The 19206-nt window shown below is 41.1% G+C and overlaps 1 protein-coding gene across 2 annotated transcripts in view; it reads right to left on the bottom strand.

Annotated features, from left to right (window-relative positions):
• Positions 1–19206, bottom strand: part of Cfap69 (cilia and flagella associated protein 69) — an 85150-nt gene that overhangs the window by 49950 nt on the left and 15994 nt on the right. For both annotated transcript variants that reach the window (XM_026784679.1, XM_005358302.3), the window contains exons 2-6: positions 18227–18286; positions 15360–15425; positions 5920–6029; positions 3227–3303; positions 575–673 (exon numbers count right to left, since the gene is read on the bottom strand). In XM_026784679.1, coding sequence (XP_026640480.1) covers positions 575–673; positions 3227–3303; positions 5920–6029; positions 15360–15425; positions 18227–18286 — 412 coding nt within the window. The remainder of the gene's footprint in view (positions 1–574; positions 674–3226; positions 3304–5919; positions 6030–15359; positions 15426–18226; positions 18287–19206) is intronic.

Below are 19206 nucleotides of genomic sequence, written 5' to 3'. Positions count from 1 at the left end.
TAAATAAATTAAAAAAAAAACATATAACTTCAAAATATCATTTATTTATTCCCTCCCTTACCATATTGATTGAAAATTATATAATCAACGAAGATAAGAAATATGTCTTAAATACATTATAGCCTCACAATGCTAATGCTTGACATAATCTACTCACCATTATATATTAAGATTGTCTAGCTACAACATACAGAGTTCTCCCCAAACACAATAGAGAATGGCACCAGTATTATTAATTTAACATCTACTTGAATATATTGATATGGTGGTTAAAATAATTTTATTTACAATCTAAGAAATACTACTAGTAACAAACTTAACTGACTACAACTTTATCAACTGGGTCATAAATATTTACCATCAAGACAAAAATTTGATGTGAATCCCCAAACTAAAATAAAAATACTTATGCAACTTTTAAATGTAAATAAGTGAAGAAGTCAAAGTTACACAAAAATTATATTTTTATGTGTTAAAAACACAAGCCCCTGTGTTTTCATTGTTGAAATAATATCAGATGAATTTTTGTTTCATCAGTGACAAGCTGTCACTGAAAGGCAAGCGAGAACGTTACCTGGAATGTGCTTCTTCGGAGGCTCAGCATGATAGAAGTCCACGATGCACTTACAAATTTGGATCCTTAATTTAGAACTCGGTATTTTCATCAGTTCACCTGCCAGGAGGATAAAGGAGAGTGGTGTAATAATGTAAGTTCATTTAAAAATGTAAGTATAGAATACCGAGGTTATAATAGTTATTTTAAAATCCCATCAGATATTCATACTGGGTCTTCTAATTACCTGTGTGATCATGTGGAACACACATACTATTCCACAGTCACCCATCACTTCATATGGGGTATTTTCTGGGAAATTCCTTGTTAGGTGTTATTTTTATATGGATAACATATTTCATGCTCACACAAACAAGACATTAAGCCCAAGAGAGAACAGAACTAAGATGCACAGTAAATGTAAGATGTAGTAGTGGCTGCTGGCACAGTATACTGTTTGACAATTAATTCAAAAATGGTTAAGTAGAAAGTACATTTATTTATCCAAATGCTAAAATATAGTAAATACACAAAGTTGGGACACAGTCACGTGTCATTTATCAAGTGTTACGCATTGCATACAACTGTACCGCTGTGTTTTCATGTATTTTCATATAACTGGCAATGGGGCATTGCTTCTAACACCATCAATCACCACAAAAATGTGGATAATGAGTTGCTCTATGGAAAGTTATGCCATCAACAGGTGATATAATTTTTTGGCCCAATGATAGATTTATAGGACCACCTTCCCCCCCCCCTCTCTTTTAGGTTTTCCAAATAATTCTCTGTAGCTTTGGAACCTGTTCTAGAACTAGCTCTAGTAGACCAGGCTGGTCTCGAACTCACAGAGATCTGCCTGCCTCTGATCCTAAGTGCTGGGATTAAAGGCGTGCGCCACCACCATCTGGCCAGGACCACTATCCTACATATGTTCTACTGTTGTGTGAAATGAAGGGATATAGTTCATGATAGTCTGTGCCCATATATGCATATGTACATACATGTCTACATAATACTTTGAATCTATCCTTACATATTTGACATCTCAATCATGTCAGCCTGTCATTTCCAGAGAGAAGAGAATGATACTAATAATATAGGTACTGGAGCCAGACATCCAAGAGTAAATTCCGGCTCTGCTACACACTCCACATGTAAACTAGAGCTTTGATTTTTTTTTTTTTTTTTTTTTTTTTGGTTTTTCAAGACAGGGTTTCTCTGTGGCTTTGGAGCCTGTCCTGGAACTAGCTCTGTAGACCAGGCTGGTCTCGAACTCACAGAGATCCGCCTGCCTCTGCCTCCCGAGTGCTGGGATTAAAGGCGTGCACCATTTTATATCTGTAAACCAGGCATAAGCTACCACTTAAGAATGCTGCAGAGATTGATTTCACGTGAGACAAGGGCTGAGAATAATGCTTAGCACACTGCTAAGTGCCACATGTGATAGTTACTGTTGACAACAAATAGGCTAGTATTCTTTCTACCTAGAGTCAGAAACTTGTGTACTGTTGACAACAAATAGGCTAGCATTCTTTCTAACGAGACTCAGAAACTTGTCTTTCACAGTGTGTTCTTTCCTTAAAATTCCTGTTAGCTTTGCTCTCAACTTGCTGGCAGACTAAAACAGAGGAATTTGGGGGCATTCTTTGACTCAAAAGCAATAATTGTATGTTCAAGATTTCTGGTGAGGATGAAGGACACAGGGTTTCTTTTCAGTGGCATCTATACTATTATTGAGTCTGATTTGGCTAATTCAATAATCCAAGCTAGGTTGTATTCATTCCTTTGAAGTCCAACAAGAATATTCTCCAGGAGAAGGTCTACTCATTTTGTAGGGGAGGCAGAGAGAAGTGAGTCTCAGGGAAACTATGTAAGACTAAAAGAGAATGTTCCCTAGGAGAATCTGAAGATAATCTGAGGGACTCTGCAATGACCTTTGTCATGTGACCCATGCTGTCTGGTTGCCTAAGGACAACTAGAGTCAGCAGGATCAGCTTGAGGAGTAAACTGGAGAGCTCGATTCTCTGAGGATAAAAGAGGAAAGAACTCCATCAAGACGGGGCTTTAATTTGGGACTACTGGAAAGTTTAGTTCAATTCCAGCAGGAGTGGCAGAGCCCGAGGGAGCACAAAGACGGGGTGGAGCACTGGCCAGTGGCTAAGGGAACACAGAGAGGGGGTGGAGCACTGGCCAGTGGCTAAGGGAACACAGAGACGGGGTGGAGCACTAGCTATTGATCACTGCTGGTGGAGGGAGAAACTCACTTCTCAAAGAGGACACGTTCTAGTGAAAGAGCATACACCCACAAAATGGACTCAATGGGCAAAAGTACACTACAAAATTGGGGGATTAGATCTAAGAAGAGTTGGGTGAGGTATCAAAATATGTCGCATGAACCTCTCAAAGAACTAAGAAAAAACGTCAACAAACCCATAACTAAACTATACATCAAATCAAACATGTACAAAAAAGTAAAAGTCTGCCTCAAACACCTCAAGAGAAAATAGTTCCAGAATCATCATTGAGCACACCCTAATAACTCTCAACTATAAAATAAGGGAAGAGCCTTGAGTGCAAGAGATGGTCACGGAGACAGTGAAAGCAGACAAGCCCATTTCCCCACATTGGTCCTGCCATCTTAGAGTCCCCATCTAAGACATCTTAACTTACCCAGAAGAGCAAGTGAATTAGCAGTGTCTTCAGTATAAGTTATTTCATCTGATACTTTCTTTTTCAAAAATGGCAAGCTTCAATAAGAACAAAGATGTCAGAATTACTAGTCAGTGGATTGACGCATCACTTACAAAGGGGGATATTCATTTTCTAAAGAATAAAGCGATACTGTCTCCTGGCCGATTGTATTCTTTAGTGTGGAGCAGGGACAACAATCAGAAAGAAAACTGTATTTCTAACTAACCAACCAGAGAGAAAAACAAAACAAAACAAAAAACCACTTCCATAAGAATGAAGAGAGGCAAGCCGGGTGGTGGTGGCACACACCTTTAATCCCAGCACTCAGGAGGCAGAGGCAGGTGGATCTCTAGCAAGAGCTAGTTCCCGGACAGGCTCCAAAGCTACAGATAAACCCTGTCTCAAAAAACAAAAACAAAAAAAGAATGAAGAGAAGCACAAGCCAATAAAGTAATCATTCATCCCTGTTGATAAAACACTTATGTATCATCTTTCTAAGGGCAAAGTTATAGCAAATTATAGTTATAATCACAGTTAGGAAGATTCAACTAAAACCTAAACATGTTTAATGTCTTTCCCTGAAGTTTGTAAAGCAGGAAGCACCAGATTAATGGGTTGTTTCTTCCTGAAGGTCAGGGCCCCTCCTTGTGAACTGGATTGGAAGTATTTACGAAAGAACAGAATGCTTCGGGGAACAACAAGGAATCCAACTTTAAAAATATTGATTCTATGAGACTTTCAATTCACAGTTATGATAATCAAAGTTATCTGAAAATACTTATTTATAAATCACAGAAGATCAAGTTTATGAATTGTGGGTCATTATTCTAAATTTCAAGGGACAGATGAAAGTTAATTCTTAAAATATAAACTGTTTGAATCTCCTGTGCTATTTGAAGTATAACATATTTATATAAATGACTCCTAGCTCATGTCTTCCAAAAGCACTTACCCAGTAGTTGGAAAGAAGCATTGAGAATTATTATATGTAGATTTAGACTACACAAGTTAATTTGAATTTAAAAGTATATCAAGGCAAGCTACAAAGAGACAATTCTGTAATTTCTATGGGGATTCATTCCTTTAGAATTAAATTAGGAAAAAATAACATTATTTGTTATCTAATCGACTGATGGACAGCTAAAGATCTCAAACCTAAAGCTCTAAGTATCTTGTCCCATCTTCTCATTTTCTGCCAAAGGAGATTCCTACAAAATAAGGAGTCGAGGTGTCAGCTAAACAGAAAATAAGACATGCTCCTGGTGCAATGAGCAAGCATATTAGAGACCAAAGAGAAAAAAACTTGATGTATTTTCAATTTTTTAATCTCCAAACTTTTCTTGAGAAGACAACCAAGTGAGGACTGGGTGTAGCGAAATGATGAGTATAGGTGGAAACTTGAAATGTAAAAAATTAGTGACGTGAGTAACCCCAAAGGGAGGGGAAGGGAAGAGAGAGGTGAGCAGAGCGGCAGCATGGCATGCTGAGACACCGCACAGACCAAGGCGCAGCTCTGTGGAGCAGCGACCCTGGAGGCCACGCTGTGAACCCAGTCCTTTAGGTTCTGCAAGCACCCACGGTGAAAGGACTGTCCACAAAACAGAGGCCAGCATGACAGCACTAGAAGAAACTTATTTCCTTATTTATTCCATCTCTATTTAAAAGGTCAAGTCTAAGCATTTGGGAAATCATTTTTCATTATTTTAGTATAATACAGAAATTGCTCCAGAATTTTTTATTTGGCTTCTGCTAAATTTAAGACTTGGAATGTCCATATATATATATATATGAATGGTCCTACTAATAATATCACTTTTCTATTTAAAATATTAAATTGGTAGATAGATTTAGAAGACAAAATCACCAAAAAGACTCATTTCCAACTAAGAAGTTTCTTCTACTAACAGTTCAGGGAGCAGAAAATGGCACTGAAGCAACCATCTAGAGCAGCCACTGTGTGGCAGCAAAGAAGCATTCTCTATGTGTTTGTGCTTCCAGCGCTGCGGCAGGAACTGCAGGAGAGAAGGGCAGGGCAGGGTAATTTTATAACTCTTACCTTCAGTTTATATTTTTCTCCCTCATTCAAAATTACAAGATCAAATGAAACCTGACATAGAACTAAGTAGATTTGTGAGAGTCAAATTTCTCAAAGAAAGAGAAAAAAGAAAATCAAACTAAGTAATGCTAAATTTATTTAAAGATCCTCTCAAAAAACTACAATCCTTTAGTTTCTTCTGCTTACCAATCACGCGGATTGACAACTTTAAGTATTTTACACTTCAATATAATCTCTTCTGGAGCAATCTGAGACTGCAAGATTTGAAAGAATAACTGTCCAAATCCTGCCACCAACTTGTTTAAGTTTTGTTTTTTAGTTCTGTATTACACACATGCATGCACACGCACACACACACACACACAATTTTTTTTCTCCAGACAGTGTTTCTCTGTGTAGTGCTGGCTGTCCTGGAACTCACTCTGTAGAACAGACTGTTCTGGAACTCACAGAGATCTGCCTGCCTCTGCTTCCTGTGTGCTAGGATTAAAGGTATGCACCACCACTGCCCAGCTAAACTCTATATTATTGATACACTCTATATCCGATACCTTTGCAATAAAAAACAAAGCATAATATAGTATATAGCAGTACAAAGTAAGGTTAAACAACTTACCCGCACAGTTTTATAAGGTCAGATGCAGGTTCCACAAAACAGGGCTGCTTTTCAATTTTTTCTGCACACAGACCCAGGATTTTAAACACCTGTGCCAGATCCCTTAGAGGCTTCAGTGTTTTGTTAAGAAATCATAGATTTGTAAACAAGTCTATAGGCCTTTCCTCCAGAGAGCTTATAAAATTCTATCTTGTTAAATGTGGTAAGCATTATTTTAATTATTACTTTCAAGTCTAAAGCGAAAAGTTTGTAACTATATTTTAGCAACATTACTTTTGTCTTAGTAACCTTTATTTCAACTCAAAACACAAACAGATACAGCTCAAATCTTATTTTAATTTATTACTTTATTTTGTTCAGGGGTGTGTGTATATTTATATTTGTAGGTTTTCACTGGGATGTTTGTGTCAGACATCCACCTCACAATATACCTTCCCTAACACAGGCTGCCTACTGCTTGCAAAAGCAATTCCACGCCTTCCTTCCTTCCTTCCTTCCTTCCTTCCTTCCTTCCTTCCTTCCTTCCTTCCTTCCTTCCTTCCTTCCTTTCTTTTTCAAGACAGGGCTTCTCTGTAGCTTTGGAGCTTGTCCTAGAACTCGCTCTTTAGACCTGACTGGCCTCGAACTCACAGAGATCCGCCTGCCTCTGCCTCCCAAATGCTGGGATTAAAGGTGTGCACCACCACTGCCCTCCCAGATGCATTTTTTCTAATTAGCATTAAATTGGTTGGGATTTTATTTTATTTAAAACTCACATAAAAGCCAAATGTACCTCTTCTAGATCTTCAGATAAAAACATATTCTATTTTGCCTGTTTGAAAAAGCATGATTACTACAAAACTAAATCTCCTTGACTTTGCTTGATATCTGAGAGATCATGGTGGTTATGACTTCAGGATCTGGGTTGCATCCTATTTTCTCTAGCTTTGCTGTGAGCTTCTTAGGCAGGGGTGGGAACACCTCGGTTAACTTCTGTTACGTAGCAATCACCTCTGAATTGAAACATTCACTCCTGTAGGAAGAAGCGGCTCCTATGCCTTAGAAATAAAAAAAAAAAAATCTTACAAGCTGGAATTTATGAGGGGCGGTAAACACAGGCTGCAAGGATGCAGCTTTGTGAATTCTCACTGTCATTAGTGATGGGTGTGCTTTGAGTCATCCGTGGTCCTGCAAGTAACCCCAATAAAGTCACTAAATTAGGCTTGGGCAGAACTGTTTATTTGGTTTGTCATCAGTGCTTTTTCTGAGTTAAATAGGTCTGTTCATGTCTCCCCAGGAAAAGTCAAACAGGAACAGACAGAAGCGAAGATAAGTTGGGACAGAGAGATTGTATGGTTCCAGAAACGTGTGATGAGACACGTCCCTATGGCTCATCAGTTTGAAGGCAATGTCCGCGGAGGACAGCCCCAATATGGTACCTTCCTCCGTGTGGTAAGGGGTGGCGTGCTCCTGTGGCAGTATGGCTGCATGCTCCCTGAGATGTGTGCTAGGACGTGCAGCCAAGTCTGAGCTGTCTCAGATGGAACACCTTAGGGTGGTGGGGTGGGAATCCAAATTTGGTCATCGTCTTTTATGCGGTATAGGAGTGATGTCTCCTTGATGAATGGGATCCCCTGCATGAGGAAGTAGACACTCTGACAGCAGTTCATGGACTAGACACTGCATGGCAGTCCACCACAGTCCACAGACTAGACACTGCATGGCAGTCCACCACAGTCCACAGACTAGACACTGCATGGCAGTCCACCACAGTTCACAGACTAGACACTGCATGGCAGTCCACCAAGAGTAGCACAGGTGATGTAGCACAGGTGATGTAGCACAGGTGATATAGCACAGGTGATGTAGCACAGGTGACAAGAGGGGGCCAGCAAGTTGTGCTGACCTTGGCATGACCACTGCTATATGTAATGGCATGTGCAAATGAGGCAGACAGAGAAAGTGCTTGTTTAAAGAAGAATTAGCATGGGAAGGGACATGAAACTATCGCCCTCCATGTTAGCCTCCAATTTGGTGGATAATTTCTACAGCACTCCTGCCAAGCAGCTAGAAATGATAGAATTCAACCAAGAGCCATAAGCCATGATGGAAGGGACAGAGCATAAGTCAGAGCGGTACTAGAAAGCCTTTCCTGAGGTCCAGAAACTTAGGACTCGTGCGAAGAATCCAACAGTGATGAGGACAGGAACAAAGTAGAAGTGATGGAAGACATCCTCAGGTCTGATAGTTAAGAGAAATGAAGGGGAAACCCAAGATCCAAGATGCGGGGGTGGGGGGGCTTACCAATGGACAAGGAAGGACATGGTGGATCTGACCTTTAATAAAGAAGGAGAATCCAGGATTTCTTTTTCTTTCTTTTCTTTTCTTTTCTTTTTTTTTTTTCGAGACAGGGTTTCTCTGTAGCTTTGGTGCCTGTCCTGGAACTAGCTCTTGTAGATCAGGATGGCCTCAACTCCCAGAGATCCACCTGCCTCTGCCTCCCGAGTGCTGGGATTAAAGGCCTGCGCCACCACCGCCAGGCCTGGAATCCAAGATTTAACATGTCTTAAGAATGGGCAGTGAGGAAGTGGACATGATTGACATGATAGAAGACATCCCTCAGATCTGACCTTTAGCAGAGAAGGAAAATCCCATCACTCAACATATAGAGAGAAGCACTAATCATGGTCCAGTAGGAAGAATATGATAACCGCGAGCTCCTCAGCTCCCTCACTGCTTGAATTGGGACTCTCTTCAATGAGTAGCGGCAGAGCCTGTCACTGGTTCACAAGGCTATGGGACACGGCAGTGGACAGATAGTTCAGCCTGAGCATCCTGGCTGTGGAGAAACTCAGTAATAGGACTTCCCTCTTAGAAAGAAAAGCAGCAGGATCTGAGGCAAGGCGAGGAAAACCAGTTCCTGGTGGCTGACTCATGAGCCACTATTAGGGACACTTGGTTATGCTGGCTCAAGTTCCCACGAATACCAGGAACTGGAAGATAATAAAGAGACAGACACTACTGAAGGAACTGAGCTCACACTCAGCGGTATTACTCAGCGACTGGTTCACCTGGCCAGGTAGACATGTGCTTGATAACTAATGTTTCGAAAACGTTGATTTAGGAGGGACGTCATGTGACTTTCCTGAGCCCTATGGTGAATATAATCTTATTGATTACATACTCTTATAGAGATTATAAGATTCTGGTGAATATGACCTATATCATCACACTAATGGGGTCTGGCATCCAACTCAAGTATGTAAAGTGAAAAACAAAACGAAACCTAGCAGAGATGAAAGAAGGGCAAAGCAGACAAAGGGTAAAGGGTAAAGGGTAAAGGTGTGCCGAGTGTTCCCGGGTTTCTGTAAATCAAATGTGGAGAGACTTGTGTCCAGCCAGAGTTCCTATGGAAAAATTGACAGAAGCTAAATTCTATGCTAGTAAACTTCCAGAAGGCTTGAAAATCTGAAAGAAGTTCACAGAAGGTATAATTGATAAAACAAGATGCAAGAGACCAAGCTTGTCCTGGCGTCAGGAAAGCTCAGGAGACGTCCCACAGTCCTCAGGCAGCTCCCCCTTCTTCACCTCAGGACAGCACCCCTTCACCCTGGAGAAAAGACTGCTCAAGACTGTTGCACAGCCATGCGGGCAGAATTTGTCTTGTAAAGGGTATCATCAACCAAATCAGTCTATTACTATTTTAGAGTTCCCGATAATATTTAAAAATAACTATTATTAGCTGGGCGGTGGTGGCGCACGCCTTTAATCCCAGCACTCGGGAGGCAGAGACAGGCGGATCTCTGTGAGTTCGAGGCCAGCCTGGTCTACAAAGGGAGTTCCAGGACAGGCTCCAAAGCTACAGAGAAACCCTGTCTCGAAAAACCAAAAAAATAAATAAATAAAAATAAAAATAAAAAAAATAAAATAAAATAAAAATAAAAATAACTATTATTTATAATTAAAACTTGGATACTTCTCTGTTAGGAGACAATGTATATATAAATGCCATTGTTTCACGAATGTCCTCATTAAATATTCCATGTTGTGGATGAAAAAATTCTACACTGGTGGGAAAAAAAGTCTAAGCTTGTTCGAGGAGGCAGAGAATTATGCCTCCAGATTAAACGGCATGCCCTTCTCTCCCGCAAAGAACAGTGTGCTGGGAGTGAAAGTCGTTTGCCTACCCTGAGCCCGGACCTACACCCAGGGCTGGCCTGAGGAAGAGGCATAGCAGCAGCTGCAGCCACAGTTTCAGCCGGGAGCCTGCAGACCTGGTGAATCCACTTGAGCAGCAGGAGAAGCGGACCTGAACACATCCTGCTCCTCTGTGACTTCACATGGGAGGCCTTTTAGGAATGGATGGGGGAAAGGTTAGGGGAGTGGGAGGAGGGGGAACTGGGATTGGTATGTAAAATTAAAAAAAAAATTCAAAAAATAAATATACATATATGGTAGATTTTAAGTCTAAAAATTTTACATATCAGAACACACACACACAGTTTTTTGAGACAGGGTCTGTGGATCCACTTGGCTTAGAAGTTACTAGTTAGCAAAAGTGATTTCCAATTTACAGTAACCATCAGTTTCCTAAATGCCAGGGTTACAGTCATGAGGCATCAAATTCAGCAATATTCTCTCTCTCTCTCTCTCTCTTTTTTTTTTTTTTTTTTTTACTTTTTTGGTGTTTTCAAAACAGAGTCTCACTATGTAACCCTGATTGTTCTGGAATTCACTATGTAGACCAGGTTGACCTTGAAGTAATAGATCTACCTGCCTCTGTCTTCCAAGTGCTGGGATTAAAGGCATTCGCCACTACACCCAGCAATACTCTTAATCTTTAGCCCATGTTATGGATTTAATATTGGTGTCCCTCAGAGTTACATAGTGTGGTGGTTTGAATGAGCAATGTTCCCCCATAGACTCACGTATTCCAACACCTGATCCTGAGCTATTGACATTGTCTGCAAAGGTTATGGATGGGAGCCTTCCTTGGAGAACTGCGGGGGGCCTTGGGGCTGGCAGCCTCACCCCACTTCCAGTCCTTGCACTGTGCTTTCTGCACGTGACTGAAGGTGTGCTCTCACAGTGGCCTTCTCTGGCCTCCTATTGCCGTGCCTCCCCCTCCACTGTGAACTCACCCTCCACAGCTGAAAGCCAAAATAAACCCTTTTTCCGGAAATCTCTTTGAGTCATGGTTATCACAACATGCAATGTTGATGCAAAAACAGCTCTCACCTCAGCAGGGATAAGAGACAAGTTTATTCTGGAGCAAATCTGAGTGAACATGGCCTGGGAAGACAGAAGCAGTGTCAAATTCCATGTTCCAGTGTGGAAGCAGTTTATAGTAACGGAACAATGAACACTTTCCAAATGCGTGAGTAGAAGCATTAAGTAGGTGCTGCAGCAAAGCACGGCAGTATTGTCTCTAGGGCCAGATAGCATATGTGGACACCCAGCCTTTCAGTTGGAAGAAGCTGAAGCTTTCTAATACCTTCCAGAAGGTTTTTGTCTGTTATTCACAGGATGCTAGGTCCACACAGAGATCAGAGATGGGAAGGAATGGCTATTTAGGGAGCTAAAGAGAACCCAATATAAACTGCAATTAGACTCTAGACCTATAATGTTCCGATCGCTTCAGGGCCACTGAAGGTCTAATCCATCAGTCTTGCAGATTTGAAGGTGTACTTTCTTTCCTGGAACTTTTGTTCAGAGTTCCCTGTTTGCCAGTATCACATTTAGTCCATGTGGAAGCCATGCCTCATACCATTTATTAAATATTATAAGCCGGGCGGCGGTGGCACACGCCTTTAATCCCAGCACTCGGGAGGCAGAGGCAGGCGGATCTCTGGGAGTTCGAGACCAGCCTGGTCTACAAGAGCTAGTTCCAGGACAGGCTCCAAAACCACAGAGAAACCCTGTCTCGAAAAATCAAAAAAAAAACCCATTTATTAAATATTATAATATGTCCCTCATAGCTAGGAAGACCCATTCCTCAGATCTGATGTAGACAGGGCTGGGTAGCAGGCAGAACAATAGTTTTCAGGAGAGAAGAACAGGTGGCAAATCCATTAATAAAGAAACTCCTGGGTTGTATGAGAACTATCAGCCATTATGATCTGCTTCTCTTCCCCTTTTCACTTCTGTGCAGCTACAGCTGATGAACATTTGCATGGAACATAGAATTAGAATTAAAATAATCAAAACCATTTTGAGTGAATGTGAAAGATGAAGGAAACATGCAGAGAGAGAGAGAGAGAGAGAAAAGTCATTCCCCAAAGCCGTAAGATTGCTGAATGAAAATCTAATGATGCGGTAAGCTACTTCCCTGTGAGTTACTGGCCAAGGAGTCTTCCCAAAGTAGCCCAAACCATAAAGGCCATTGCCACTGCTACTGGTTGCATGCCAGAATTACACCGTAGGTCCCTACATAGTATTGATACCACATGCCTTGGTCACAGGACATGAAGAAATTGAACTGCAACTGGACTGGAAACTTTCTCCCTGCTCGCTGGGTTTATAGTGCCAGAGGCATTAGCAGGCTGACGAAGGAGAACAGTTGTCAATGGCCCTCCCTAGCTATACACACTGCAACTACACAGTACCAACATTTTGTGAAAAATGTACCCACTAATGCAACCAGGGCACAACTGTTCCAGATGCAGTAGTGTCTGTTCATCTTGAAGGCCTACTCCATAAAAGATCCACATCTGGAACTGAGAGCCAAATGGAAAGCCCATGACTGGAGAGGTCATGGTCTCAGTGAGGATGCAGCTACCACTGCCTTGTTACACAGATGGAATCTGCTTGGTAAGCACCTTCTAAACACTTCTGTTGATACCTGTAGACTGCTTCTACAGCCAGCCTTGGCCTCTTTTGAGATGGGTGTTTTATGAGAAGCTCATAAAACAACTTCCCAGATGACTGCTGCTCAGGCATCTTGCTCAATGCTCAGTCACAGATGGAGGAAACCAATCCAAGGTCTACATCAGCCCCTCCAAGACTCAAGGGAAATGCTGAAGGGAAGGCAGAAAGAACGGAAGAGCTGGATGAAGGGGTGCAGGGTTGTGTAGAAATTTCCTTCTAATTGAAGCATTCCCTCCTGAAAAAAAGGACTGAAGGTCCTAAGGCTTAGGAAGTAAACAAAACTCACAAGGTTTAGGAGGTGGAAACTTACAAGAGTCCTAAAGTCCCTCTCTCCAGGGCTGTAGACACCCACAGCTGCTGGGAAAGGGGACTCTGGAGCTGGCACGCTGCCAATGGGCAATGCAGGAAGCTTGAGTGTGCAGCATTTCTGAGTCATCGCTCAAGCGGGGTGGGCGCTGCAGTGCCGCAGCTGCCACTGAGTCACCTATACTGCCTTTAAGCAACTAGCCACAACAGACTCACTGGCTCACCAAGCTAGACTAGGTAGGATTGTTTCTCTGGTCTGTTATCAGTGATAGCTAGGTGAATAGATATTTGCTCCCATCTCCCCAGGAAGTCTCATAACAACTTCCTAGGGAAGTGGTATTTCCCTAATTTAACTCCATACAGTCTTACAACATCTAAAGCCAGCCTAGTAAAGGTGTTCAGAAACAGAGCCACTTGCAACCAGCTGTCTAATCGTAAGGAAAAAAAATGGTGGAGGTTTCAAAATACTGAGGTGTCAAATTAACCATGGAGAAATCACTTGCTAGTACGTTTTCTTGGCTACCAATAGGTAGTACTTAATACACAAAAGCTCTCAGATTGCTCCTACAGAGCCTCATAAAACAAGGCTACTATAAAGAAAACATTTAGAGAAACTTCTACAATGTCTTGACCTGGAACAAGTTGTTCTTAGATGGATATCTTCTTTAGACCAAATCAGACAACTGTCAGCAAGAGTCAGTCCAATTCTACCCACAGCCGAATTTGATCTGGAGCTCTGTTACCATCTATGGCAGATGAAAAAGTGAAAGCTGACTTTGGTTACTGTTTTAAAACAGGTTGTCATTTAGCCCAGGCTGGACTCACACTTACTATGTACGGAGCCAGGCTCTGAATTCTTGATCCTGTAGCTTCTACCTCCTAAGGCTGAGGTTATATGGATGTGTCACCACGCCAGGCTTGAGAGTAGACATTTTAAAGTATGTCTAACAATCTAATGTAACTGGGAAACTTTTTTATGCTTTATATATTTTTAATATATAAAATATATATTAAAACCAAATATATATAATATATATATATATAATATATATATATTTAAAAATCAAATAGCCACCAGCCTAAAATTGGTTATTGCACACAGATAGATAGGTCTGAGGCTTGAGTACTGGCTCCTGTCTGTTGTCATAAGGGATTATCCCATCTGATCTTCTTAATAGCTTACTTTATAAAGGGAAGAGATATAAGATGGTAGTCAAGGTGAAACTTGCTCTGTATATTGGCAGAAATAAGGCTGACTTGGCCCTCCTAATTCTATTGATGGCCTCTGAATCTACAGAAATTGACATGATCTACAGATAATAAGGCAGAGAACAATGGCTTCTAAATGATGTCCGTGTCTTAGCCTCAGAACCCTTTGAAGAGGCTACCTTAAATGGCAAAGCGACTTACAAATGGAAATTGTCCTAGTTAGTTTGTGTCAACTTGACTGGACACAGACAGTGTTGTCTGGGAAGAAGGAGTGCCAACTGAGAAACTGCCTCCATAGGCAAGCCTGTAGGCAAGCCTGTGTGGCATTTTCTCCATTAATGATACCTGGGAAGGCCCAATCCATGGAAGGCAATGCCACCTCTAAGGCTGTGGTCCTGAACTGGAAAAGATAAAAAGGCAGCTGAGCAAGTCACAGGGAGCAAGCCAGTAGGCAGTGTTCCTTCAAGATCTCAGCGTCAGCTCTATTGAGTTCCTGCTCAACTTCCTTCCACAGTGAACTATAAACTATAATTTGAAATAAGCCTTGAGTTCCTGCTCAACTTCCTTCCATGGTGAAATATAAACTGTAATCTGAAATAAGCCCACTGATCCCCAGGGGGTTTTATTGGTCATGGCATTTCATAGCAAAACAAAAAGTAAATGAAGACAGGAGTATTCTACTGGAATACCCAGATGGGCTCAGTGTAATCATTAGGACCCTTTTAGGGGGAATGGCACTGAGGACTGTCAGAGACAGCAGGAGGAGATGCTAGAACAAAGCAGGGGTGACAGTGACACCACTGGGAGGCGCCAGTTCACGAGCCGATAGTCTGCAGGCAGGTGGGGAAGTCAAGGAAATGGGCCCCTCACCTCCCTCCTGAATCTTTGGTGTACCAGTCCCTGCTGGGACCATGACATTAGCCAAGGGAGCTTCTGGTCTCTAGAACGATCAGATAAGAAACTTACCTGACCTGGTGTGTGACACCTTGTTAATGTGGCAAGAGGAAGGAACCCAGCACATTTTCTAGTGTTTCCAGAAGAATGAAAGGAACATGCACACACGTATCTATAAAGGATACAAATCCATTCTGATAACAATGTACCATTTTCATGACACTATTAAGTTGTTTTTCTTCTAAGTCATCCTAAAACAAATAAATGATCTGTTAGTTCTTTTGTGCCATTTAATAGGTTAAGATTTTTAAAAGTTTATTGTATATAAACACATTGAAATTACCAAGTAATTCTTACATAAAAAGCAAATGTATATATGGATACAATATCACATAAAGAGAACAAGAAATGCTAACTATAAGAGGATAAGGAAGAATTGAATTCAGTAATGAACATGAATTATCAAAGAAGAAATAAAGCACATTGTTTTTCTAGTTATCTGTAACAGAGTTTTTATTTTGGCGATGGAAAATGCAAAAAAATACTAAAAAGGAAAACAAAGTTTCACGTGAAGCCCCACAGCTTCTGTCCTGAACAGCAATCCTGACCATATAGAAGCTCACTGGATGATACAGACTTTCAATATAGTTAATATGCCTCGACACAGTAATATGTTTCCAAAACTCATGAGTCAACTAAAAGCAAGCCCCTGATATGTGCCTCTCTTTCACCTCACACTTACTGTACGTGTGTGTGTGTGCGTACATTTATGCATCCTATGGCATACATGAGGACATCAGTGGAAAACATTCAGAGGTTTGGTCTCTCCTACCACCATGTGGGTTCTGGGGATTAAAATCAAGTACTCAGGGTTTTTTTTTTTCTTTTTTTTCTTTTTTGATTTTTCGAGACAGGGTTTCTCCGTAACTTTTTGGTTCCTGTCCTGAAACTAGCTCTTGTAGACCAGGCTGGCCTCAAAATCACAGAGATCCGCCTGCCTCTGCCTCCTGAGTGCTGGGATTAAAGTCGTGCGCCACCACTGCCCGGCTCAAGTACTCAGTTTTGATAGCAAATGCCTTTACCCAAAGAGCTATCTTGCTTGCTTCTACCCCTTTTCAAATTAAACTGTCCATGAAAAGTTCTTGCACTGTCTATATTTTCCATTCTAACTTCAAAACAAAAACAAAAACAACTATAAGGAACTTTCCATAGTTGCGTTTTATTTTTTAATGCAGATATATTTACAATTTAAACACTTAAACTTCACAAAAACCAGTCATAAAAAGATAAATTACTCTTGGTAGTTGTTTATTTTCCTTCTCTAAAAAAAGTAGAGACTATGGAGAGGGAGGGGGAGAGGAGTGGGGGAAGGGGGAGAAAGGTGGGAGGAGGGGGAGGGAAATGGGAGGCTGGGGGGAGGCGGAAACTTGTTCTTTTTCCTTTTCTCAATTAAAAAAAAAAGTAGAGACTAAGATGGAAGAGACTTGACTCTAGAGGGGCTCGCAGGTGTCCAGGGAGATGTCCCCAGCTAGTACCTTGAGCAACTGAGGAGAAGGAACCTGAAATGACCCTATCCTATAGCCATACTGATGAATATCTTGCATATCACCTTAGAACCTTCATCTGGCCATGGATGGAGATAGAGACAGATCCAAATTGGAGCACCGGACTGAGCTCCCAAGGTCCAAATGAGGAGCAGAAGCAGGGAGAACATGAGCAAGGAAGTCAGGACCACGAGGGGTGCACCCACCCACTGAGACAGTGGGGCTCATCTATTGGGAGCTCACCAAGGCCAGCTGGACTGGGACTGAATAAGCATGGGATAAAACCGGACTCTCTGAACATGGTGGACAATGAGGGCTGATGAGAAGCCAAGGACAATGGCACTAGGTTTCGATCCTACTGCATGAACTGTCTTTGTGGGAGCCTAGCCTGTTTGGATGCTCACCTTCCTGGACCTGGATGGAGTGGGGAGGACCTTGGACTTCCCACAGGGCAAGGAATCCATCCGGACTGCTCTTCAGACTCAAGAGGGAGGGGGAATGGAGTGGGGGGAGGGGGAGAGGAGTGGGAAGAGGGGGAGAGGGATGAGGGGAGGGGGGGAGGAGTGGGAGGAGGGGGAGGGAAATGGGAGACGGGGAGGAGGCGGAAATTTTTCAACAACAACAAATAAATAAATAAATATAACTTTTCATCCTTCTAATCTGCTAAGTTAAAAATAAAAATCAAACAAACAAAACAAACAAACAAAAAAGTAGAGACTAAAAATGTTAAAGCAATAGCTAAATGTTTGTGTTTACTAATCATAGAATGTTACTTTGTTTAGGTGGCTATACCTGAGTCAATCTATTTCCTGTTTATTAAAAATGTGCATTCATATTTGAAAATGACTACCAGTAATTCTATAGTGAGTGCTAGCTCTGAGGCACTTACCAATACCTGGGTAGCATTAGGCGAGTGTTGGTATGAAAACATATGCAAATACATGTATACATACACAATATACATACACATGTAAACATACACAGTTAGTACATCTTTTCCCAATACATTCTTTTAGTCTTATAAAAGAAAAATTATTTTCTCTGTATTCTCATCATTTTTCTCAGAAAAAAATCATATATATACATATATATGTATGTATGTGTGTATGTATGTATAAATCTGTTTACATGTCCTAACTCAGATTAGAAATTTTCTCTAGTTCTTCAGTGTCCTTTTGCTACTTCTCCAGTCCTATTTAGCAAGAGTTATTAGCACAGGATAGATGGCTCTTTCTCTGCTCTTGAGGTATGAACCCAGAATTGAAAGTCCATTCTCTACTCTTGCAGGTCCTTCTGATCACAGCCAATATAGTTGGGTTTGACCTTCTTATGAAAACAAATTGGTTCTCATACTAAATTTAAGTTCCTTGACTATAAAACATATATTGTGGGGAAAAGTTTCAACAAAAGAGATAACAATATTTATGTTAGAGGGAATGCCCATTACTGTTCAGGGACATATGAGTTTCTAAGTGATAGAGCAAAGTAACTTCTCCAAGATTACTTACCTTATCATTCTCTTCAAGAAGTTTGATGATACGATTAAGGTCCATAGGCTTGAAAACACCCTAGAAATGCACAGCAGTTACTATTCCACCCCAAGGGGATAAAGAAATTAAGTCAAGCACACACATTCCCACACCACCACCCATAACCCCCACACGTATAAATTTTCACACAGTGCATCTTAACCATATATATATATATATGTATATATATATACATATATATATATACACACACATATATATACATGTGTGTACCCACTCCCTCTCTCCACCTTCCCAACCCCCTTTTACCCATCATATCTTCCTTCTTGCTTCCAGTTCTTTTACTTTGTATAACCCACTGAGTCCACTTAAAGCCACCCATATGTACGTGGCTATGAAGTTATTTAATCTGGCATGGCAACCTACCAGCAGACTGCCCCTCAAAGAAAAGTGACTCTTAGTCCTATCAATTGCCAATAGCCCCTTGTCCAGGGGTAGGGTCTTGGAGAACCTCACAATTGTTAACTATAATCATTAAATTGTATATTTACCATTAACAAATAGTTTGGTAAAAATAACATTGCCTTTGGGATTTGGAGTTTTAACAATGTCTGTGCCCTGTGGTTACTTTAACTTTCTCTTTTCTTCCTGCATTTCCAGAATTTATGGATACAGATATAGCTACAGGCAAATAGAGTAGCCTTTCGTGTTACAACTTTTGAAATATTTGCTTTGAGGGTTAGATAAAGGTATTGAAATAAAAACTTAGTGCATGATTGTTTTGTATCCAATTTTTCTTCCCCAGATAACCTTTCATAAAAAAATGGAAAGCAGCAAGGATTTCTTTTGTCTTTACCCGCACCATCACCGTATGTTGTGTTTACCCGCACCATCACTGTATCCGTGTTTACCCGCACCATCACCGTATGTTGTGTTTACCCTCACCATCACTATATCTGTGTTTACCCGCACCATCACCGTATGTTGTGTTTACCCGC

Source organism: Microtus ochrogaster, chromosome 26, assembly GCF_000317375.1.
Source record: "Microtus ochrogaster isolate Prairie Vole_2 chromosome 26, MicOch1.0, whole genome shotgun sequence".
NCBI classification, from domain to species: Eukaryota; Metazoa; Chordata; class Mammalia; order Rodentia; family Cricetidae; genus Microtus; species Microtus ochrogaster.
Note: the sequence above shows the minus strand (reverse complement) of the source record. Positions and strands in the feature narration are given on the sequence as shown.